The sequence below is a fragment of the Oncorhynchus mykiss genome, chromosome 1 (genome assembly GCF_013265735.2).
Source record: "Oncorhynchus mykiss isolate Arlee chromosome 1, USDA_OmykA_1.1, whole genome shotgun sequence".
Taxonomy (NCBI): Eukaryota; Metazoa; Chordata; class Actinopteri; order Salmoniformes; family Salmonidae; genus Oncorhynchus; species Oncorhynchus mykiss.
In genome coordinates, this window is record NC_048565.1 from 4152462 (window position 1) to 4178447 (window position 25986).

Below are 25986 nucleotides of genomic sequence, written 5' to 3' on the forward strand. Positions count from 1 at the left end.
ACATAGGGAATAGGGGCTCTGGTCTAAAGTAGTGCACTAGATAGGGAATAGGGCTCTGGTCTAAAGTAGTGCACTACATAGGGAATAGGGGCTCTGGTCTAAAGTAGTACACTATATAGGGAATCGGGCTCTGGTCTAATGTAGTGCACTATGGAGAGAATAGGGTCTCTGGTCTAAAGTAGTGCACTACATAGGGAATAGGGGCTCTGGTCTAAAGTAGTGCACTACATAGGGAATAGGGCTCTGGTCTAAAGTAGTGCACTACATAGGGAATAGGAGCTCTGGTCTAAAGTAGTGCACTAGATAGGGAATAGGGGCTCTGGTCTAAAGTAGTACACTATATAGGGAATCGGGCTCTGGTCTAAAGTAGTGCACTATATAGGGAATAGGGGCTCTGGTCTAAAGTAGTGCACTATATAGGGAATCGGGCTCTGGTCTAAAGTAGTGCACTACATAGGGAATAGGGCTCTGGTCTAAAGTAGTGCACTATATAGGGAATAGGGCTCTGGTCTAAAGTAGTGCACTACATAGGGAATAGGGCTCTGGTCTAAAGTAGTGCACTATATAGGGAATAGGGCTCTGGTCTAAAGTAGTGCACTATATAGGGAATAGGGCCCTGGTCTAAAGTAGTGCACTATATAGGGAATAGGGGCTCTGGTCTAAAGTAGTGCACTATATAGGGAATCGGGCTCTGGTCTAAAGTAGTGCACTATGGAGAGAATAGGGGCTCTGGTCTAAAGTAGTGCACTACATAGGGAATAGGGGCTCTGGTCTAAAGTAGTGCACTACATAGGGAATAGGGCTCTGGTCTAAAGTAGTGCACTACATAGGGAATAGGGCTCTGGTCTAAAGTAGTGCACTATATAGGGAATCGGGCTCTGGTCTAAAGTAGTGCACTATGGAGAGAATAGGGGCTCTGGTCTAAAGTAGTGCACTACATAGGGAATAGGGCTCTGGTCTAAAGTAGTGCACTACATAGGGAATAGGGGCTCTGGTCTAAAGTAGTGCACTATATAGGGAATCGGGCTCTGGTCTAAAGTAGTGCACTATATAGGGAATAGAGGCTCTGGTCTAAAGTAGTGCACTATATAGGGAATAGGGCTCTGGTCTAAAGTAGTGCACTAGATAGGGAATAGGGTCTCTGGTCTAAAGTAGTGCACTATATAGGGAATAGGGGCTCTGGTCTAAAGTAGTGCACTATATAGGGAATAGGGGCTCTGGTCTAAAGTAGTGCACTATATAGGGAATAGGGGCTCTGGTCTAAAGTAGTGCACTATATAGGGAATCGGGCTCTGGTCTAAAGTAGTGCACTATGGAGAAAATAGGGGCTCTGGTCTAAAGTAGTGCACTACATAGGGAATAGGGGCTCTGGTCTAAAGTAGTGCACTACATAGGGAATAGGGCTCTGGTCTAAAGTAGTGCACTACATAGGGAATAGGGCTCTGGTCTAAAGTAGTGCACTATATAGGGAATCGGGCTCTGGTCTAAAGTAGTGCACTATGGAGAGAATAGGGGCTCTGGTCTAAAGTAGTGCACTACATAGGGAATAGGGGTCTGGTCTAAAGTAGTGCACTACATAGGGAATAGGGCTCTGGTCTAAAGTAGTGCACTACATAGGGAATAGGGGCTCTGGTCTAAAGTAGTGCACTATATAGGGAATCGGGCTCTGGTCTAAAGTAGTGCACTATATAGGGAATAGAGGCTCTGGTCTAAAGTAGTGCACTATATAAGGAATCGGGCTCTGGTCTAAAGTAGTGCACTACATAGGGAATAGGGCTCTGGTCTAAAGTAGTGCACTATATAGGGAATAGGGCTCTGGTCTAAAGTAGTGCACTACATAGGGAATAGGGCTCTGGTCTAAAGTAGTGCACTATATAGGGAATAGGGCTCTGGTCTAAAGTAGTGCACTATATAGGGAATAGGGTCCTGGTCTAAAGTAGTGCACTACATAGGGAATAGGGCTCTGGTCTAAAGTAGTGCACTACATAGGCAATAGGGGCTCTGGTCTAAAGTAGTGCACTATATAGGGAATAGGGCTCTGGTCTAAAGTAGTGCACTATATAGGGAATAGGGCCCTGGTCTAAAGTAGTGCACTATATAGAGAATAGGACTCTGGTCTAAAGTAGTGCACTATATAGGGAATAGGGCTCTGGTCTAAAGTAGTGCACTAGATAGGGAATAGGGGCTCTGGTCTAAAGTAGTGCACTATATAGGGAATAGGGGCTCTGGTCTAAAGTAGTGCACTATATAGGGAATAGGGGCTCTGGTCTAAAGTAGTGCACTATATAGGGAATAGGGGCTCTGGTCTAAAGTAGTGCACTATATAGGGAATCGGGCTCTGGTCTAAAGTAGTGCACTATGGAGAGAATAGGGGCTCTGGTCTAAAGTAGTGCACTACATAGGGAATAGGGGCTCTGGTCTAAAGTAGTGCACTACATAGGGAATAGGGCTCTGGTCTAAAGTAGTGCACTACATAGGGAATAGGGCTCTGGTCTAAAGTAGTGCACTATATAGGGAATCGGGCTCTGGTCTAAAGTAGTGCACTATGGAGAGAATAGGGGCTCTGGTCTAAAGTAGTGCACTACATAGGGAATAGGGGTCTGGTCTAAAGTAGTGCACTACATAGGGAATAGGGCTCTGGTCTAAAGTAGTGCACTACATAGGGAATAGGGGCTCTGGTCTAAAGTAGTGCACTATATAGGGAATCGGGCTCTGGTCTAAAGTAGTGCACTATATAGGGAATAGAGGCTCTGGTCTAAAGTAGTGCACTATATAGGGAATAGGGCTCTGGTCTAAAGTAGTGCACTAGATAGGGAATAGGGTCTCTGGTCTAAAGTAGTGCACTATATAGGGAATAGGGGCTCTGGTCTAAAGTAGTGCACTATATAGGGAATAGGGGCTCTGGTCTAAAGTAGTGCACTATATAGGGAATAGGGGCTCTGGTCTAAAGTAGTGCACTATATAGGGAATCGGGCTCTGGTCTAAAGTAGTGCACTATGGAGAAAATAGGGGCTCTGGTCTAAAGTAGTGCACTACATAGGGAATAGGGGCTCTGGTCTAAAGTAGTGCACTACATAGGGAATAGGGCTCTGGTCTAAAGTAGTGCACTACATAGGGAATAGGGCTCTGGTCTAAAGTAGTGCACTATATAGGGAATCGGGCTCTGGTCTAAAGTAGTGCACTATGGAGAGAATAGGGGCTCTGGTCTAAAGTAGTGCACTACATAGGGAATAGGGGTCTGGTCTAAAGTAGTGCACTACATAGGGAATAGGGCTCTGGTCTAAAGTAGTGCACTACATAGGGAATAGGGGCTCTGGTCTAAAGTAGTGCACTATATAGGGAATCGGGCTCTGGTCTAAAGTAGTGCACTATATAGGGAATAGAGGCTCTGGTCTAAAGTAGTGCACTATATAAGGAATCGGGCTCTGGTCTAAAGTAGTGCACTACATAGGGAATAGGGCTCTGGTCTAAAGTAGTGCACTATATAGGGAATAGGGCTCTGGTCTAAAGTAGTGCACTACATAGGGAATAGGGCTCTGGTCTAAAGTAGTGCACTATATAGGGAATAGGGCTCTGGTCTAAAGTAGTGCACTATATAGGGAATAGGGTCCTGGTCTAAAGTAGTGCACTACATAGGGAATAGGGCTCTGGTCTAAAGTAGTGCACTACATAGGCAATAGGGGCTCTGGTCTAAAGTAGTGCACTATATAGGGAATAGGGCTCTGGTCTAAAGTAGTGCACTATATAGGGAATAGGGCTCTGGTCTAAAGTAGTGCACTATACAGAGAATAGGGTGTCATTTGGGACGTACAACACCTTGGCTGGTGTTAGTAGGAAACGGGAGCTGGTGGTTGGACAGTGTGTTCTGCCGTCTCTAGTTTCACAACATGTTCAGCCCATTACACCAGAAATAATGGTTTGGGTCAGAGCATTTATTCCCCTGTAGAGAACAACGAATCTAAATGGACAAGTTGTACCATTTAGCTCAACGTGTGTGTGTGTGTGTGTGTGTGTGTGTGTGTGTGTGTGTGTGTGTGTGTGTGTGTGTGTGTGGTTCATAAAGTAGACTTATTCCAGCAGAAATTCAAAATATATTTTTTTCTCCTCACCCGTCTACACACAACAAAGTGCTAACATTTTAGACATTTAAGCAAATATATTGAAAATGAAATACAGAAAAATCTCATTTACATAAGTACCCCTTGAGTCAATACTTTGTCTAAGTGTTTTCCACACCTGGATTGGATAACATTTGCCCATTATTCTTCTCTAAATTCTTTAAGCTCTGCCAAATTGGCTGTTGATCATTGCTAGACAAACTTTTTCTGGTCTTGCCATAGCTGAACAGTAACTTGGCCTCAGGAACATTCACTGTCTCCTTGGTAAACAACTCCAGTGTATAGTTGGCCATGTGTTTTAGGTTATTGTCCTGCTGAAAGGTGAATTCTTCTTCCAGAGTCTTGTGGAAAACAGACTGAACCAGGTTTTCCCTCAATGATTTTGCCTGCGCTCAACTCCATTCCATCTATTTTTTTATCCTGATAAACTATGCAGTCCTCAACGATTACAAGCATAGGGGAGGCAGCATAGCCAAGTGGTTAGAGCATTGGACTAGTAACCGGAAGGTTACTGTGTGTGTGTGTGGTGTGTGTATAGCATTACCTTTGTGCAGAACGTGTGTGTGTGTGTGTGTGTGTGTGTGTGTGTGTGTGGTGTGTATATAGCGTTACCTTCGTTGAGGACGTGTGTGTGTATATAGCGTAACCTTCATGCAGGACATGTGTGTGTGTGTGTGTGTGGTGTGTATATAGCGTTACCTTCGTGCAGGATGTGTGTGTGTTACCTTCGTGCAGGACATCCCGTAGAGTGACTCTCAGTCTGGAGATGGAGATGTCTTTGACCTTGGCTTTGGCTTCCAGCAGGCTAACACTTCTCAGGTCGTTCTTCTCAATACGTAGTGACGGGTAGCCTAGGAGAGAGAAATACATACATATATATAAAGTCAGAAGGTTACATACACCTTCGCCAAATACACTTAACAGTTTTTCACAATTCCTGACATGTAATCCTAGTAAAAAAAAAACTGTTTTAGGTCAGTTGGGATCACCACTTTAATAGTAGAGAGAATGATTTATTTCAGCTTTTATTTCTTTCATCACATTCCCAGTGGGTCAGAACTTTTCATACACTCAATTAGTATTTGTACTAACCATTGATAATTAGTACTAACCATTGATAAAGACTGGTTAACCATTGATAAAGACTAGTTAACCATTGATAAAGACTGGTTAACCATTGATAAAGACTGGTTAACCATTGATAAAGACTGGTTAACCATTGATAAAGACTGGTTAACCATTGATAAAGACTGGTTAACCATTGATAAAGACTGGTTAACCATTGATAAAGACTGGAACAGTGAAGACAGACTGGTTAACCCTTGATAAAGACTGGAACAGTGAATACAGACTGGTTAACCATTGATAAAGACTGGTTAACCATTGATAAAGACTGGAACAGTGAAAACAGACTGGTTAACCATTGATAAAGACTGGTTAACCCTTGATAAAGACTGGAACAGTGAAGACAGACTGGTTAACCATTGATAAAGACTGGAACAGAGAAGACAGACTGGTTAACCATTGATAAAGACTGGAACAGAGAAGACAGGCTGGTTAACCATTGATAAAGACTGGAACAGAGAAGACAGACTGGGTAACCATTGATAAAGACTGGAACAGAGAAGACAGACTGGTCAACCATTGATAAAGACTGGAACAGTGAAGACAGACTGGTTAACCATTGATAAAGACTGGAACAGAGAAGACAGGCTGGTTAACCATTGATAAAGACTGGAACAGAGAAGACAGACTGGTTAACCATTGATAAAGACTGGAACAGAGAAGACAGACTGGTTAACCATTGATAAAGACTGGAACAGAGAAGACAGGCTGGTTAACCATTGATAAAGACTGGAACAGAGAAGACAGGCTGATTAACCATTGATAAAGACTGGAACAGAGAAGACAGACTGGTTAACCATTGGTACAGACTGGTTAACCATTGGTACAGACTGGTTAACCATTGGTACAGACTGGTTAACCATTGGCGAAGCGAAGCGAGACTCAAACCAAAGACAGATTAAAACAGAAGGGGAGTGGGGGCGTGGCCAGCAGCCGGCCGTGACCGGGAGACCCATGAGGTGGCGCACAATTGGACTATGGGAGGAATTCGGCCGGCTGGGGTGTCCTTGTCCCGTTGCGCTCTAGAGACTCCTTGTGGCAGGCTGGGCGCATGCACGCTGACCACAGTCGCCAATTGAACGGCGTTTCCTCCGACACATTGATGCGGGTTAAGCATGCAGTGTGTCAAGAAGCAGTGCGGCTTTGCAGGGTCGTGTTTAGGAGGACACACTGCTCTCGACCTTCTCCTCTCCTGAGTCAGGAGTCGCAGCAATGGGACAAGACTGTAACTACCAATTGGACATCACGGAAAAACAGAAGGTGAGTTGAGCAATCAGACTGGCGTTAAAGCTACAATCAATTTGTGTTAGTGAACAACAGCAGAAACAAATGGGAACGCAGAAACCAATTAGACTATCATTCATCTAAATGACCAAAAATGCATGGAAATATCCCAGACCGCATGTTTTAAGAACCACTAGCAAAAAAAACTTCACTCAGCTGGAATTTAATTACACCAGTCCAGGACAAGCTGAACTAAGCTAAGCCCAGGGATCCATGAGGATGAAAATGTCCTGCATGCTAGAGAACATCCATCCTATTCAAATAAAGGGAACACTTAAAACAACACAATGTAACTCCAGGTCAATCACACTTCTGTGAAATCAAACTGGCCACTTAGGAAGCAACACTGATTGACAATACATTTCACATGCTGTTGTGCAAATGGAATAGACAACAGGTGGAAATTATAGGCAATTAGCAAGACACCCCCAATAAAGGAGTGGTTCTCCAGGTGGGGACCACAGACCACTTCTCAGTTCCTATGCTTCCTGGCTGATGTTTTGGTCACTTTTGAATGCTGGCGGTGCTTTCACTCTAGTGGTAGCATGAGACGGAGTCTACAACCCACACAAGTGGCTCAGGTAGTGCAGCTCATCAATGCGAGCTGTGGCAAGAAGGTTTGCTGTGTCTGTCAGCGTAGTGTCCAGAGCATGGAGGCGCTACCAGGAGACAGGCCAGTACATCAGGAGACATGGAGGAGGCCGTAGGAGGGCAACAACCCAGCAGCAGGACCGCTACCTCCGCCTTTGTGCAAGGAGGAGCAGGAGGAGCACTGCCAGAGCCCTGCAAAATGACCTCCAGCAGGCCACAAATGTGCATGTGTCTACTCAAATGGTCAGAAACAGACTCCATGAGGGTGGTATGAGGGCCCGATGTCCACAGGTGGGTGTTGTGCTTACAGCCCAACACCGTGCAGGACGATTGGCATTTGCCAGAGAACACCAAGATTGGCAAATTCACCACTAGTGCCCTGTGCTCTTCACAGATGAAAGCAGGTTCACACTGAGCACATGTGCCAGACGTGGCAGTCTGGAGATGCTGTGGAGAACGTTCTGCTGCCTGCAACATCCTCCAGCATGACCGGTTTGGCGGTGGGTCAGTCATTGTGTGGGGTGGCATTTCTTAGGGGGGCCGCACAGCCCTCCATGTGCTCGCAAGAGGTAGCCTGACTGCCATTAGGTACCGAGATGTGATCCTCAGACCCTTTGTGAGACCATATGCTGGTGCGGTTGGCCCTGGGTTCCTCCTAATGCAAGACAATGCTAGACCTCATGTGGCTGGAGTGTGTCAGCAGTTCCTGCAAGAGGAAGGCATTGATGCTATGGACTGGCCCGCCCGTTCCCCAGACCTGAATCCAATTGAGCACATCTGGGACATCATGTCTCGCTCCATCCACCAACACCACGTTGCATCACAGACTGTCCAAGAGTTGGCGGATGCTTTAGTCCAGGTCTGGGAGGAGATCCCTCAGGAGACCATCCACCACCTCATCAGGAGCATGCCCAGGCGTTGTAGGGAGGTCATACAGGCACGTGGAGGCCACACACACTACTGAGCCTCATTTTGACTTGTTTTAAGGACATTACATCAAAGTTGGATCAGCCTGTAGTGTGGTTTTCCACTTTAATTTTGAGTGTGACTCCAAATCCAGACCTCCATGGGTTGATAAATTTGATTTCCATTGATATTTTTTGTGTGATTTTGTTGTCAGCACATTCAACTATGTAAAGAAAAAAGTATTTAATAAGAATATTTCATTCATTCAGATCTAGGATGTGTCATTTTAGTGTTCCCTTTATTTTTTGAGCAGAGTGTATATATATATATATATATATATTAGATGACTGAAAGGGGTCGCTGTGTTGAAGCCACCCGTGCCGCCTCCCCCAACGTTGTAAAACATATTTTGGAAGCTCTAGAAATGCATTTATTAATGTCTTCAGCCATCTATTAGACACCTTCATTTACATTAAATGTGAGCTAAACATGACTTTTTTTTGTCAATTTTGAAGCATTTATGTAATTTAAAAACACAAAAGCTTCAAAATCAAAAAATTAACAGTCAGTGTTTGGTGTGGCCACCAGCTGCATTAAATACTGCAGTGCATCTCCTCCTCATGGACTGGACCAGATTTGCCCGTTCTTGGTGAGAGATGTTACACCACTCTTCCATCAAGGCACCTGCAAGTTCCCGGACATTTCTGGGGGAGTGGCCCTAGCCCTCACCGTCTGATCCAACAGGTCCCAGATGTGCTCAATGGGTTTGTGATCCGGGCTCTTCGCTGGCCATTGCAGAACACTGTCTGTCTTGCAGGAAATCATGCACAGAACGAGCAGTATGGCTGGTGGCATTGTCATGCTGGAGGGTCATGTCAGGATGAGCCTGCAGGAAGGGTACCACATGAGGGAGGAGGATGTCTTCCCTGTAATGCACAGCATTGAGATTGCCTGCAATGACAACAAGCTCAGTCCGATGACGCTGTGACACACCGCCCCAGACCATGATGAACCCTCCACCTCTAAATCGATCCTGCTCCAGAGTACAGTGTAACGCTCATTCCTTCGACAATAAACGCAAATCCGACCATCACCCCTGGTGAGACAAAACCACGACTCGTCAGTGAAGAGCACTTTTTGCCAGTCCTGTCTGGTCCAGCGACGGTGGGTTTGCGCCCATAGGCGACGTTGTTGCCGGTGATGTCTGGTGAGGACCTGCCTACAACAGGCCTACAGGCCCTGAGCCCAGCCTCTCTCAGCCTATTGAGGACAGTCTGAGGACTGATGGAGGGATTGTGCGTTCCTGGTGTAACTCGGGCAGTTGTTGTTGCCATCCTGTATCTGACCCGCATGCATGTGTGATGTTTGGATGTACCGATCCTGTGCAGGTGTTGTTACTCGTGGTCTTCCACTGCGAGGATGATCAGCTGTCCGTCCTGTCTCCCTGTAGCGCTGTCTTAGGTGTCTCACAGTACGGACATTGCAATTTATTTCCCTTGCCACATCTGCAGTTCTCATGCCTCCTTGCAGCATGCCTACAGCACATTCACGCAGATGAGCAGGGACCCTGAGCATCTTTCTTTTGGTGTTTTTCAGAGTCAGTAGAAAGGCCTCTTTAGTGTCAGAGCGTTGGACTAGCAACCGAAAGGTTGCAAGTTCGAATCCCCGACCTGACAAGGTACAAATCTGTCGTTCTGCCCCTGAACAAGGCAGTTAACCCACTGTTTCTAGGCAGTCATTGAAAATAAGAATTTGTTCTTAACTGACTTAATTAAAATTAAAATTAAATTGCCTATCGTCTGTAAGCTGTTAGTGTCTAAACGACCGTTCCACAGGCGCATGTTCATTAATTGTTTATGGTTCATTGAACAAGCATGGGAAACAGTGTTTAAACCCTTTACAATGAAGATCTGTGAAGTTATTTGGATTTTTACGAATTATCTTTGAAAGACAGGGTCCTGAAAAAGGGACGTTTTTTTGTTGTTGCTGAGTTTAGAAACAAAACATAAAAGGCTCGACAGTTCATCAAGGTCATGTTAACTGACTGATGCCATCTCATAGAACACTATAAGACCTCCTAAGTCTGTGTTAACCTCAGATGTTATTTTCAGATCTTTTCCCCTGTAGAGATGGCTGAACGAACCAGAGGTAACTCATTTCCTGGTTTTAGGACTACAAGTTGGCGAGCTCTTTATAGGACGTTCCAACTCAACTCTGGAAGCCAGTTCCACTGTTTTTTAATTGTTCCCCTCTAATCAGGGACTGGTTTAGACCTGGGACACAAGGTGGGTGATTACCCTCTAATCAGGGACTGATTTAGACCTGGGACAACAGGTGGCACCAGCATGGCCACCAGCATGGCTACCAGCATGGCCACTAGCATGGCCACCAGCATGGCCACCAGCATGGCCAGCAGCATGGCTAGCAGCATGGCTAGCAGCATGGCCACCAGCATGGCCACCAGCATGGCCACCAGCATGGCCACCAGCATGACTACCAGCATGGCCACCAGCATGGCTACCAGCATGGCCACCAGCATGGCTACCAGCATGGCCACCAGCATGGCCAGCAGCATGGCCACCAGCATGGCTACCAGCATGGCCACCAGCATGGCTACCAGCATGGCCACCAGCATGGCTACCAGCATGGCCACCAGCATGGCTACCAGCATGGCCACCAGCATGGCCACCAGCATGGCTACCAGCATGGCCAGCAGCATGGCCACCAGCATGGCCAGCAGCATGGCTACCAGCATGGCCACCAGCATGGCCAGCAGCATGGCTACCAGCATGGCCACCAGCATGGCTACCAGCATGGCCAGCAGCATGGCTAGCGGCATGGCTACCGGCATGGCCACCGGCATGGCCACCGGCATGGCCACCGGCATGGCCACCGGCATGGCTACCAGCAGGGCTACCAGCATGGCTACCAGCATGGCCACCAGCATGGCTACCAGCATGGCTACCAGCATGGCTACCAGCATGGCCACCAGCATGGCCAGCAGCATGGCTACCAGCATGGCCACCAGCATGGCCACCAGCATGGCTACCAGCATGGCCACCAGCATGGCTACCAGCATGGCTAGCAGCATGGCTACCAGCATGGCCACCAGCATGGCTACCAGCATGGCCACCAGCATGGCCACCAGCATGGCCACCAGCATGGCCACCAGCATGGCTACCAGCATGGCCACCAGCATGGCCAGCAGCATGGCCACCAGCATGGCCAGCAGCATGGCTACCAGCATGGCCACCAGCATGGCCAGCAGCATGGCTACCAGCATGGCTACCAGCATGGCCACCAGCATGGCTACCAGCATGGAAAGCAGCATGGCTACCAGCATGGCCACCAGCATGGCTACCAGCATGGCCACCAGCATGGCTACCAGCATGGCCACCAGCATGGCTACCAGCATGGCCACCAGCATGGCCAGCAGCATGGCCACCAGCATGGCCACCAGCATGGCCACCAGCATGGCTACCAGCATGGCCACCAGCATGGCTACCAGCATGGCTAGCAGCATGGCTACCAGCATGGCCACCAGCATGGCCACCAGCATGGCCACCAGCATGGCCACCAGCATGGCCACCAGCATGGCCACCAGCATGGCTACCAGCATGGCCACCAGCATGGCCAGCAGCATGGCCACCAGCATGGCCAGCAGCATGGCTACCAGCATGGCCAGCAGCATGGCTACCAGCATGGCTACCAGCATGGCCACCAGCATGGCTACCAGCATGGCTAGCAGCATGGCTACCAGCATGGCCACCAGCATGGCCACCAGCATGGCCACCAGCATGGCCAGCAGCATGGCCACCAGCATGGCCACCAGCATGGCTACCAGCATGGCCACCAGCATGGCTACCAGCATGGCTAGCAGCATGGCTACCAGCATGGCTACCAGCATGGCCACCAGCATGGCCACCAGCATGGCCACCAGCATGACCACCAGCATGGCCAGCAGCATGGCCACCAGCATGGCCACCAGCATGGCCACCAGCATGGCTACCAGCATGGCTACCAGCATGGCCACCAGCATGGCTACCAGCATGGCCACCAGCATGGCCACCAGCATGGCTACCAGCATGGCCACCAGCATGGCCACCAGCATGGCCACCAGCATGGCTACCAGCATGGCTACCAGCATGGCCACCAGCATGGCTACCAGCATGGCCACCAGCATGGCCAGCAGCATGGCTACCAGCATGGCCAGCAGCATGGCTACCAGCATGGCCACCAGCATGGCCAGCAGCATGGCTACCAGCATGGCCACCAGCATGGCTACCGGCATGGCCACCGGCATGGCTACCGGCATGGCTACCGGCATGGCCACCGGCATGGCCACCGGCATGGCCACAGGCATGGCCACAGGCATGGCCACCAGCATGGCCACCAGCATGGCTACCAGCATGGCTACCAGCATGGCTACCAGCATGGCCACCAGCATGGGACAACAGGTGGGTGATATTATTTATCAAATAGAACACAAACACAGCCGGACCACGTAGGATAAGAGTTGAGTAGCCTTGATAGGAGGACGAGCCCAACGAAAAAGGAAAACAATGCTTGATGAACTTCAAGAACCTCAATCACATGATGTCAGGCAACCGTGAGGTCAGGCTTGGTATGTGCCTTAATTATATACAGAGGCTTCAACTAATCCACAACAACACTGCCAGGGTCCTGACCAGGACCAAGAAGTCAGACCACATCGAGCTGATCCTGGCCCAACGCCACTGGCTACTGGTCAACTACAGGATCCACATCAAAATCCTCATGCTTGTATTTAAAGTCTTGAATGGACTTATATTTATTATGGATTGCGATTGCTGCCTTGGCAGCAGCTACTCTTCCTGGGGTTTATTATGGATCCCCATTAGTTCCTGTCAAGGCAGCAGCTACTCTTCCTGGGGTTTATTATGGATCCCCATTAGTTCCTGCCAAGGCAGCAGCTACTCTTCCTGGGGTTTATTATGGATCCCCATTAGTTCCTGTCAAGGCAGCAGCTACTCTTCCTGGGGTTTATTATGGATCCCCATTAGTTCCTGCCAAGGCAGCAGCTACTCTTCCCGGGGTTTATTATGGATCCCCATTAGTTCCTGTCAAGGCAGCAGCTACTCTTCCTGGGGTTTATTATGGATCCCCATTAGTTCCTGTCAAGGCATCAGCTACTCTTCCTGGGGTTTATTATGGATCCCCATTAGTTCCTGCCAAGGCAGCAGCTACTCTTCCCGGGGTTTATTATGGATCCCCATTAGTTCCTGTCAAGGCAGCAGCTACTCTTCCTGGGGTTTATTATGGATCCCCATTAGTTCCTGTCAAGGCAGCAGCTACTCTTCCTGGGGTTTATTATGGATCCCCATTAGTTCCTGCCAAGGCAGCAGCTACTCTTCCTGGGGTTTATTATGGATCCCCATTAGTTCCTGCCAAGGCAGCAGCTACTCTTCCTGGGGTTTATTATGGATCCCCATTAGTTCCTGTCAAGGCAGCAGCTACTCTTCCCGGGGTTTATTATGGATCCCCATTAGTTCCTGTCAAGGCAGCAGCTACTCTTCCTGGGGTTTATTATGGATCTCATAACACACTCAGGCCCTACTCCACCACTACCACATATCTGAAATACAAAATCCATGTTATCGTGTGTGTCTGTGCCTATGTACAGTACCAGTCAAAAGTTTGATTCAAGAGTATTTATTTTTTACATTTTTTCTACATTGTAGAATAATAATGAAGACATCAAAACTATGAAATAACACATATGGAATCATGTAGTAACCAAAGAAGTGTTAAAACACATCAAAATACATTTTGCACACTCTTGGCATTCTCCCAACCAGCTTCATGAGGTAGTCACCTGGAATGCATTTCAATTAACAGGTGTGCCTTGTTAAAAGTTCATTTGTGTAATTTCTTTCTTTCTTAATGCGTTTGTGTTGTGACAAGGTTGGGGGGGGGTATAACAGAAGCCTTATTTGGTAAAAGACCAAATCCATAATATGGTAAGAACAGCTCAAACAAGAAAAGAGAAATGACTCCATCATTACTTTAAGACATGAAGGTCAGTCAATGTGGAAAATGTCAAGAACTTTTAAAGTATCTTCAAGTATCTTCAAGTATCTTCAAGTATCTTCAAGAACCATCAAGCACTATTTTTTAATTTTACCTTTATTTAACCAGGCAAGTCAGTTAAGAACACATTCGTGCCTGTTCAGGGGCAGAACGACAGATTTGCATCTTGTCAGCTCGGGGATTTGAACTAGTCCAACACTAACCACTAGGCTACCCTGCCGCCCTATGATGAAACTGGCTCTCATGAGGATCGCCACAGGAAAGGAAGAGAAAAGTTACCTCTGCTGTAGAAATTGCAGCCCAAATAAATGCTTCCCAGAGTACATCTCAACATCAACTGTTCAGAAGAGACTGTGATTCAGGTCGATTTGCTGCAAAGAAACCACTACAAAAGGACACCAATAATAAGAAGAGACTTGCTTGGGCCAAGAAACATGAACAATGGACATTAGACTGCTGGAAATCTGTCTGATGAGTCCAAATTTGAGATTTTTGGTTCCAACCGCCATGTCTTTGTGAGACGGAGAGAAGGTGAACGGATGCTCTCTGAATGTGTGGTTCCTACCGTGAAGCATGGAGGATGGTGGTGTGATGGTGCTTTGCTGGTGACACTGTCTGTGATTTATTTAGAATTCAAGGCACACTTAACCAGCATGGCTACCAGCATGGCTACCAGCATGGCTACCAGCATGGCTACCAGCATGGCTACCAGCATGGCTACCAGCATGGCTACCAGCATGGCTACCAGCATGGCTACCTCTGCAGCGATACACCTTCACATCTGTGTCGCGCTTAGTGGGACAATCATTTGTTTTCCAACAGGACAACGACCCAACACACCTCCAGGCTCTGTAACGGCTCTTTGACCAAGCCGGAGAGTGTTGCATCAGATGACCTGGCCTGCACAATCACACGAACCTCAACTTAATTGAGATGGTTTGGGATGAGTTGGACCGCAGCGGGAAGGAAAAGTAGTCAACAAGTGCTCAGCATATGTGGGAACTCCTTCAAGACTGTTGGAAAAGCATTCCAGGTGACGTTGGTTGAGAGAATGCCAAGAGAGTGCAAAGCTGGCATCAAGGCAAAGGGTGGCTACTTTGAAGAATCTAAAATATATTTGGATTGGTTTAACACTTTTTTTGGTTACTACATGATTCCATATGTTTTATTTCATAGTTGTGATGTCTTCACTATTATTCTACAATGTAGAAAATAGTAAAAATAAAGAAGAACCTTTGAATGAGTAGGTGTGTCTAAACTTGACTGGTACAATTTTTTTTTATATATATATACATTTTTTCAGTAGATTTTTGAGATGACTAATGAAAAGCGCTATACAAATTAAACGTATTATTATAACGTAAATAGAGAATAGAGAAAACCATAAGTAGCATATTTTCTGTCATGTATTCTGAGATATAGGTGTTGGTGTGAGCAGACAGTAGGCCTTTAGTATTATACAAAGAGTTGCTGCCCCCTAGTGGGAAAACGGAGAATACTAAACTGCACAAAACCTTGGAACACCGGTCTGTCTGTGAGAGAGAGAGAGAAACTGCACAGCAAGATTGATTCAATCAAACACACGTACCGAAAGGTAGAAAAGCTAAGCACTGTTAGTGAATTGACTGTATGCAACAAATAACATCATTGGTCATGTGGGATGGACTAGCTACCCAGTTCACTCAGTCATGTAGCTGGACTAGCTACCCAGTTAATTTAGTCATGTGGGCTTGACTAGCTACCCAGTTCATTTAGTCATGTGGGATGGACTAGCTACCCAGTTCATTTAGTCATGTGGGCTTGACTAGCTACCCAGTTCATTTAGTCATGTGGGATGGACTAGCTACCCAGTTCATTTAGTCATGTGGGCTGGACTAGCTACCTAGTTCATTTAGTCATGTAGCTGGACTAGCTACCCAGTTCACTCAGTCATGTGGGATGGACTACCTACCCAGTCCACTCAGTCATGTAGCTGGACTAGCTACCCAGTCCACTCAGTCATGTAGCTGGACAAGCAACCCAGTCCACTCAGTCATGTAGCTGGACTAGCTACCCAGTCCACTCAGTCATGTAGCTGGACTAGCTACCCAGTTGGCTCAGTCATGTAGCTGGACTAGCTACCCAGTTGGCTCAGTCATGTAGCTGGACTAGCTACCCAGTTGACTCAGGCATGTAGCTGGACAAGCTACCCAGTCACTGTGGAAGTAGGTCTACAGCGTGACTAGATGACAGATCAACATGGGAATGAATGAGTGAGGTGGTTAGTAGCAGGTGAACAGGTATGTAGCAGGTGAGCAGGTATGTAGCAGGTGAACAGGTATGTAGCAGGTGAGCAGGTATGTAGCAGGTGAACAGGTATGTAGCAGGTGAACAGGTATGTAGCAGGTGAACAGGTATGTAGCAGGTGAACAGGTATGTAGCAGGTGAACAGGTGGACCCCATGATAAGACTGGAATGGACTACACGTGGACTTACTTCTGGTTTCATGGACGGGGGCACCAGGGTTTGGGAAGGTGGCGGCAGCAAGCTGGAGAATGGGTGCAGTGCCAGGGTGATGGTCTGATGGTGAGAGGACAGGGGGATAGAGGGAGGGCGAGAGAGAGAGAGAGAGGGACGGACGGAGGATGAGAGAGAGGGAGGTAGGGAGAGAGGAAGGGTCAGAGAGAGAGAGGGAGGGACGGACGGAGGATGAGAGAGAGAGGGAGGTAGGGAGAGAGGAAGGGTCAGAGAGAGAGAGAGAGGGAGGGACGGACGGATGGAGAGGGGGGAGGGTGAGAGAGGGTTGGAGAGAGAGGGAGACAGAGAGAGATTGAGGTGAATAAGGGGCTGGGTAAATGGCTGGTGGTGAATGGTATCATTGAAGCAGCAGCCACAAGACAAAGATGTGCAGTATGAGGACAGCCACAAGATGGCCACAGTGTACATACAACTAACACACCTGGTCGTCTAGGTCTTACACCACTGTGTAAGACAGTCTGATACACGTGTTAACCTCATTCCACGGAGGGTAGAGTATCTGAGGGTTTTCACTCCTCCCTTGTACTTGACTGATGAATTAAAGTCACTAATTAATAAATAACTCCGCTCACCTGGTCGTCTGTGTCTTAGTAAGGAACTCCCCTCACCTGGTCGTCTAGGTCTCAGTAAGGAACTCCCCTCACCTGGTTGTCTAGGTCTCAGTAAGGAACTCCCCTCACCTGGTCGTCTAGGTCTCAGTAAGGAACTCCCCTCACCTGGTCGTCTAGGTCTCAGTAAGGAACTCCCCTCACCTGGTCGTCTAGGTCTCAGTAAGGAACTCCCCTCACCTGGTCGTCTAGGTCTCAGTAAGGAACTCCCCTCACCTGGTTGTCTCAGTAAGGAACTCCACTCACCTGGTCATCTAGGTCTCAGTAAGGAACTCCCCTCACCTGGTCGTCTAGGTCTCAGTAAGGAACTCTCCTCACCTGGTCATCTAGGTCTCAGTAAGGAACCCCTCACCTGGTCATCTAGGTCTCAGTAAGGAACCCCTCACCTGGTCGTCTAGGTCTCAGTAAGGAACCCCTCACCTGGTCGTCTAGGTCTCAGTAAGGAACCCCTCACCTGGTCATCTAGGTCTCAGTAAGGAACCCCTCACCTGGTCGTCTAGGTCTCAGTAAGGAACCCCTCACCTGGTCGTCTAGGTCTCAGTAAGGAACCCCTCACCTGGTCGTCTCAGTAAGGAACTCCCCCCACCTGGTTGTCTAGGTCTCAGTAAGGAACTCCCCTCACCTGGTCGTCTCAGTAAGGAACTCCCCCCACCTGGTTGTCTAGGTCTCAGTAAGGAACCCCTCACCTGGTCGTCTAGGTCTCAGTAAGGAACTCCCCTCACCTGGTCGTCTAGGTCTCAGTAAGGAACTCCCCTCACCTGGTCGTCTAGGTCTCAGTAAGGAACTCCCCTCACCTGGTTGTCTAGGTCTCAGTAAGGAACTCCCCTCACCTGGTCGTCTCAGTAAGGAACTCCCCCCACCTGGTTGTCTAGGTCTCAGTAAGGAACCCCTCACCTGGTCGTCTAGGTCTCAGTAAGGAACCCCTCACCTGGTCGTCTAAGTCTTAATTGAAAGGAAAAACCAAAGAACTGCAGACACTCGGCCCTCTATAGAACGAGTTTGATACCTCTGGTCTAATAGAATGAATGGAAATGGTGGTGTGGATAGACATTTATGGATTAAAGTGGAAAATAATGGTGATATAATACTCCATCCAAACCAAAAAAAGTTAATAAACTTTTGAAGTAGGTAGGTTTTTAATTCATCCCCAATGTGTATTGAAAAGTGACTCGGTCAACTCTCCTATTGGACAATACATTTACCCACCAGTACCCTGGATCAGCATCACTCTCTACCACCAGTACCCTGGATCAGCCCCCTCTCTACCACCAGTACCCTGGATCAGCCCCCCCCCCCCCCTCTCTACCACCAGTACCCTGGATCAGCCCCCTCTCTACCACCAGTACCCTGGATCAGCCCCCTCTCTACCACCAGTACCCTGGATCAGCCCCCTCTCTAACACCAGTACCCTGGATCAGCCCCCTCTCTACCACCAGTACCCTGGATCAGCCCCCTCTCTACCACCAGTACCCTGGATCAGCCCCCTCTCTAACACCAGTACCCTGGATCAGCCCCCTCTCTACCACCAGTACCCTGGATCAGCATCCCTCTCTACCACCAGTACCCTGGATCAGTCCCCTCTCTACCACCAGTACCCTGAAATCAGCTCCCTCTCTACCACCAGTACCCTGGATCAGCCCCCTCTCTACCACCAGTACCCTGGATCAGCCGCCTCTCTACCACCAGTACCCTGGATCAGCTGCCTCTCTACCAGGCAGTAAAATTGGAAGTGTTTTTGTTAGAGCCACCATTGTACTGTCCGACTAAAATCACTACACTGACCCCTGCTGGAGTCTAAATTGTAAAATAACTAATTGATTCCTCGCGTCCGCTGTCAAATCAAAATGTTACTTATCACATGCGCCAAATCACAATATAAAAGAAAGTTACAGTTACAGTTCATATAAGGATATCAGTTAATTTACATAAATTCATTCGGCCCTAATCTATGGATTTCACATGACTGGGAATACAGATATACATCTGTTGGTCACAGATACTTAAAAACAAAGTAGGGGCATGGATCAGAAAACCAGTCAGTATCTGGTGTGACCATTTCCCTCATGCAGCTCAACACATCTCCTTCACATAGAGTTGATCAGGCTGCTGATTGTGGCCATGTGGAATGTTGTCCCACTCCTCTTCAATGGATGTGTGAAGGGAACTGGAACACGCTGTCGCTCTGCTCGGACCTCATCCAAGAGGTTTTGAGTAGAACGCGAGAAGAGAGGAGTATCTCCTGATCCAAATGGTTCATAACTAGACTAGTACTACTAACACAAAATCAGGATATCAGAGAGCGCCGTGGCTCCTCCCTCCTAGCAGCAGATATTACTACGATAGAGAATTGTACTACTACCCCAAATCCACCATCTCATCTCAGATATGTTTAGAGGACAAGACAAATGGACCGTAAACCCACCGGGCCAGACGGACCGTAAACCCACCGGGCCAGAGGGACCGTAAACCCACCGGGCCAGACAGACCGCAAACCCACCGGCCCAGACAGACCGTAAACCCACCGGGCCAGACGGACCGTAAACCCACCAGAGGGACCGTAAACCCACCAGAGGGACCGTAAACCCACTGGGCCAGACGGACCGTAAACCCACCGGGCCAGACGGACCGTAAACCCACCGGGCCAGAGGGACCGTAAACCCACCAGACAGATCGTAAACCCACCGGCCCAGACGGACCGTCAACCCACCGGCCCAGACGGACCGTAAACCCACCGGCCCAGACGGACCGTAAACCCACCGGCCCAGACGGACCGTAAACCCACCAGAGGGACCGTAAACCCACCAGAGGGACCGTAAACCCACCGGGCCAGACGGACCGTAAACCCACCGGGCCAGACGGACCGTAAACCCACCGGGCCAGAGGGACCGTAAACCCACCAGACAGATCGTAAACCCACCGGCCCAGACGGACCGTCAACCCACCGGCCCAGACGGACCGTAAACCCACCGGCCCAGACGGACCGTAAACCCACCGGCCCAGACGGACCGTAAACCCACCAGCCCAGACGGACCGTAAACCCACCGGCCCAGACGGACCGTAAACCCACCGGCCCAGACGGACCGTAAACCCACCGGCCCAGACGGACAGTAAACCCACCGGCCCAGACGGACAGTAAACCCACCGGCCCAGACGGACCGTAAACCCACCGGCCCAGACGGACCGTAAACCCACCGGCCCAGACGGACCGTAAACCCACCGGCCCAGACGGACCGTAAACCCACCGGCCCAGACGGACCGTAAACCCACCGGCCCAGACGGACCGTAAACCCACCGGCCCAGACGGACCGTAAACCCACCGGCCCAGACGGACCGTAAACCCACCGGCCCAGACGGACCGTAAACCCACCGGCCCAGACGGACCGTAAACCCACCGGCCCAGAAGGACCGTAAACCCACCAGCCCAGAAGGACCGTAAACCCACCAGGCCAGAAGGACCGTAAACCCACCAGCCCAGACGGACCGTAAACCCACCAGACGGACCGTAAACCCACCAGAAGGACCGTAAACCCACCAGACGGACCGTAAACCCACCAGACGGACCGTAAACCCACCAGACGGACCGTAAACCCACCAGAAGGACCGTAAACCCACCAGCCCAGACGGACCGTAAACCCACCAGAGGGACCGTAAACCCACCAGACGGACCGTAAACCCACCAGACGGACCGTAAACCCACCAGAGGGACCGTAAACCCACCAGAGGGACCGTAAACCCACCAGACGGACCGTAAACACACCAGAGGGACCGTAAACCCACCAGATGGACCGTAAACCCACCAGAGGGACCGTAAACCCACCAGACGGACCGTAAACCCACCAGACGGACCGTAAACCCACCAGACGGACCGTAAACCCACCAGAGGGACCGTAAACCCACCAGACGGACCGTAAACCCACCAGAGGGACCGTAAACCCACCAGAGGGACCGTACACGCGACACAGAGGCTGCGTTCCAAATGGCACCTGATTCTCTATAGTGCCCTACTTCTGATCAGGACCCATAGAACTGATAGAAAGTAGTGCCCTACTTCTGATCAGGACCCATAAGACTGATAGAAAGTAGTGCCCTACTTCTGAGCAGGACCCATAGGACTGGTAGAAAGTAAAGTAGTGTCCTACGTAGGGAATAGATTGCCATTTAAGGACCTGGATGCCACAGTAATCCTGTCTTGTTTATCCCAACCGTCAGACACCAGTTTAGCTAATGAGATGATTCCCCATCACAGACATTATCTTGTTTGGTGGAGGAATGCAGCTCTGGTGACAGAGTAGATCAGGCTGTAGGGAGGAGGAAGAGGAAATGGAGGAAGAGAGACACAGACAGACATATGACCATGTCCCATTATACCAGAACCCTCCCTGAAGCTATAAAGACAGCACCAAGCAGGACTTGGCATCACCAGTTTACGTCCCCACCTAATACAGTTGAAGTCAGAAGTTTACATACACTTAGGTTGGAGTCATTTTTCAACCACTCCACACATTTCTTGTTAACAAACTATAGTTTTGGCAAGTCGGTTAGGACATCTACTTTGTGCATGACACAAGTAATTTTTCCAACAATTGTTTACTGACAGATTATTTGACTTATAATTCACTGTAATCACAATTCCAGTGGGTCAGAAGTTTACATACACTAAGTTGACTGTGCCTTTAAACAGCTTGGAAAATTCCAGAAAATGATGGCATGGCTTTAGAAGCTTCTGATAGACTAGTTGATTTAATTTGAGTCAATTAGAGGTGTACCTGTGGATGTATTTCAAGGCCTACCTTCAAACTCAGTGCCTCTTTGCTTGACATAATGGGAAAATCAAAAGAAATCAGCCAAGACTTCAGAAAACAATTGTAGACCTCCACAAATCTGGTTCACCCTTGGGAGCAATTTGCAAACACCTGAAGGTACCACCTTCATCTGTACAACCAATAGTACGCAAGTATAAACACCGTGGGACAACTCAGCTGTCATATTGCTCAGGAAGGAGACGCGTTCAGTCTCCTAGAGATGAACGTACTTTCGTGGAAAAAAATTGCAAATCAATCCCAGAACAGCAGCAAAGGATATTGTGAAGATGCTGGAGGAAACTGGTACAAAAGTATCTATATGTTACTGGATACTCTACGACGTTACCGGATACTATACGATGTTACTGGATACTATACGATGTTACTGGATAATATACGATGTTACTGGATAAGATGTTACTGGATACTATACGATGTTACTGGATACTATACGACGTTACTGGATAAGACGTTACTGGATACTATACGACGTTACTGGATAAGATGTTACTGGATACTATACGATGTTACTGGATAAGATGTTACTGGATACTATACGATGTTACTGGATACTATACGACGTTACTGGATAAGACGTTACTGGATACTATACGATGTTACTGGATAAGACGTTACTGGATACTATACGATGTAACTGGATAAGATGTTACTGGATACTATACGATGTTACTGGATACTATACGACGTTACTGGATAAGACGTTACTGGATACTATACGATGTAACTGGATAAGATGTTACTGGATACTGTACGATGTTACTGGATAAGACGTTACTGGATACTATACGATGTTACTGGATAAGACGTTACTGGATACTATACGATGTTACTGGATAAGACGTTACTGGATACTATACGATGTTACTGGATACTATACGATGTTACTGGATACTATACGACGTTACTGGATACTATACGATGTTACTGGATAAGACGTTACTGGATACTATACGACGTTACTGGATAAGACGTTACTGGATACTATACAATGTTACTGGATACTATACGACGTTACTGGATACTATACGACGTTACTGGATACTATACGACGTTACTGGATACTATACGATGTTACTGGATACTATACGACGTTACTGGATAATATACGATGTTACTGGACACTATACGATGTTACTGGATACTATACGACGTTACTGGATACTATACGACGTTACTGGATACTATACGACGTTACTGGACACTATACGATGTTACTGGACACTATACGACGTTACTGGATACTATACGACGTTACTGGATACTATACGACGTTACTGGATACTATACGACGTTACTGGACACTATACGACGTTACTGGACACTATACGACGTTACTGGATACTATACGACGTTACTGGATACTATACGACGTTACTGGATACTATACGATGTTACTGGATACTATACGATGTTACTGGATACTATACGATGTTACTGGACACTATACAATGTTACTGGACACTATACGATGTTACTGGATACTATACTATGTTGCTGGATAAGACATGACTGGATACTATACGATGTTACTGGATACTATACGATGTTACTGGACACTATACGATGTTAGTGGATACTATACGACGTTCCTGGATACTATACGACGTTACTGGATAAGATGTTACTGGATACTATACAACGTTACTGGATACTATACGACGTTACTGGATACGACGTTACTGGATACTATACGACGTTACTGGATACTATACGACGTTACTGGATACTATACGACGTTACTGGATACTATACGATGTTACTGGATAAGATGTTACTGGAAACTATACGACGTTACTGGATACTATACGACGTTACTGGATACTATACGACGTTACTGGATAAGACATGACTGGATACTATACGATGTTACTGGATACTATACGATGTTACTGGATACTATACTATGTTGCTGGATAAGACATGACTGGATACTATACGATGTTACTGGATACTATACGATGTTACTGGACACTATACGATGTTAGTGGATACTATACGACGTTCCTGGATACTATACGACGTTACTGGATAAGATGTTACTGGATACTATACAACGTTACTGGATACTATACGACGTTACTGGATACGACGTTACTGGATACTATACGACGTTACTGGATACTATACGACGTTACTGGATACTATACGACGTTACTGGATACTATACGATGTTACTGGATAAGATGTTACTGGAAACTATACGACGTTACTGGATACTATACGACGTTACTGGATACTATACGACGTTACTGGATAAGACATGACTGGATACTATACGATGTTACTGGATACTATACGATGTTACTGGATACTATACGATGTTACTGGATACTATACGACGTTACTGGATACTATACGACGTTACTGGATACTATACGACGTTACTGGATACTATACGATGTTACTGGATACTATACGATGTTACTGGATACTATACGACGTTACTGGATACTATACGACGTTACTGGATACTATACGACGTTACTGGATACTATACGATGTTACTGGATAAGATGTTACTGGATACTATACGACGTTACTGGATACTATACAATGTTACTGAATAAGATGTTACTGGACACTATACGATGTTACTGGACACTATACGACGTTACTGGATACTATACGATGTTACTGGATAAGACGTTACTGGATACTATACAATGTTACTGGATAAGACGTTACTGGATACTATACGACGTTACTGGATACTATACAATGTTACTGAATAAGATGTTACTGGATACTATACGACGTTACTGGATACTATACGACGTTACTGGATACTATACGACGTTACTGGATACTATACGACGTTACTGGATACTATACGACGTTACTGGATACTATACGACGTTACTGGATACTATACGATGTTACTGGATAAGATGTTACTGGATACTATACGACGTTACTGGATACTATACAATGTTACTGAATAAGATGTTACTGGACACTATACGATGTTACTGGACACTATACGACGTTACTGGATACTATACGATGTTACTGGATAAGACGTTACTGGATACTATACGATGTTACTGGATAAGACGTTACTGGATACTATACGACGTTACTGGATACTATACAATGTTACTGAATAAGATGTTACTGGATACTATACGATGTTACTGGATAAGACGTTACTGGATACTATACGATGTTACTGGATAAGACGTTACTGGATACTATACAATGTTACTGGATAAGACGTTACTGGATACTATACGACGTTACTGGATACTATACAATGTTACTGAATAAGATGTTACTGGATACTATACGATGTTACTGGATAAGACGTTACTGGATACTATACGACGTTACTGGATACTATACGACGTTACTGGATACTATACGACGTTACTGGATACTATACGACGTTACTGGATACTATACGACGTTACTGGATACTATACGACGTTACTGGATAAGACGTTACTGGATACTATACGATGTTACTGGATAAGACGTTACTGGATACTATACGATGTTACTGGATACTATACGACGTTACTGGATACTATACGACGTTACTGGATACTATACAATGTTACTGGATACTATACAATGTTACTGGATACTATACAACGTTACTGGATACTATACGATGTTACTGGAAACTATACGACGTTACTGGATACTATACGACGTTACTGGATACTATACAATGTTACTGGATACTATACAACGTTACTGGATACTATACGACGTTACTGGATACTATACGACGTTACTAGATACTATACGACGTTACTGGATACTATACGACGTTACTGGATACTATACGACGTTACTGAATAAGATGTTACTGGATACTATACGACGTTACTGGATAAGATGTTACTGGATACTATACGATGTTACTGGATACTATACGACGTTACTGGATACTATACGACGTTACTGGATACTATACGACGTTACTGGATAAGACATGAC

At 47.1% G+C, this 25986-nt stretch overlaps 1 protein-coding gene across 2 annotated transcripts in view; it reads right to left on the reverse strand.

Annotated features, from left to right (window-relative positions):
- Window positions 1-25986, reverse strand: part of LOC110524778 (receptor like tyrosine kinase) — a 128624-nt gene that overhangs the window by 24056 nt on the left and 78582 nt on the right. The window contains exons 8-9 of one of the 2 annotated variants that reach the window (XM_036982740.1): window positions 16569-16652; window positions 4844-4969 (exon numbers count right to left, since the gene is read on the reverse strand). In XM_036982740.1, the coding sequence (XP_036838635.1) occupies window positions 4844-4969; window positions 16569-16652 (210 nt within the window). The remainder of the gene's footprint in view (window positions 1-4843; window positions 4970-16568; window positions 16653-25986) is intronic. The other variant, XM_036982788.1, reaches the window with a different exon arrangement.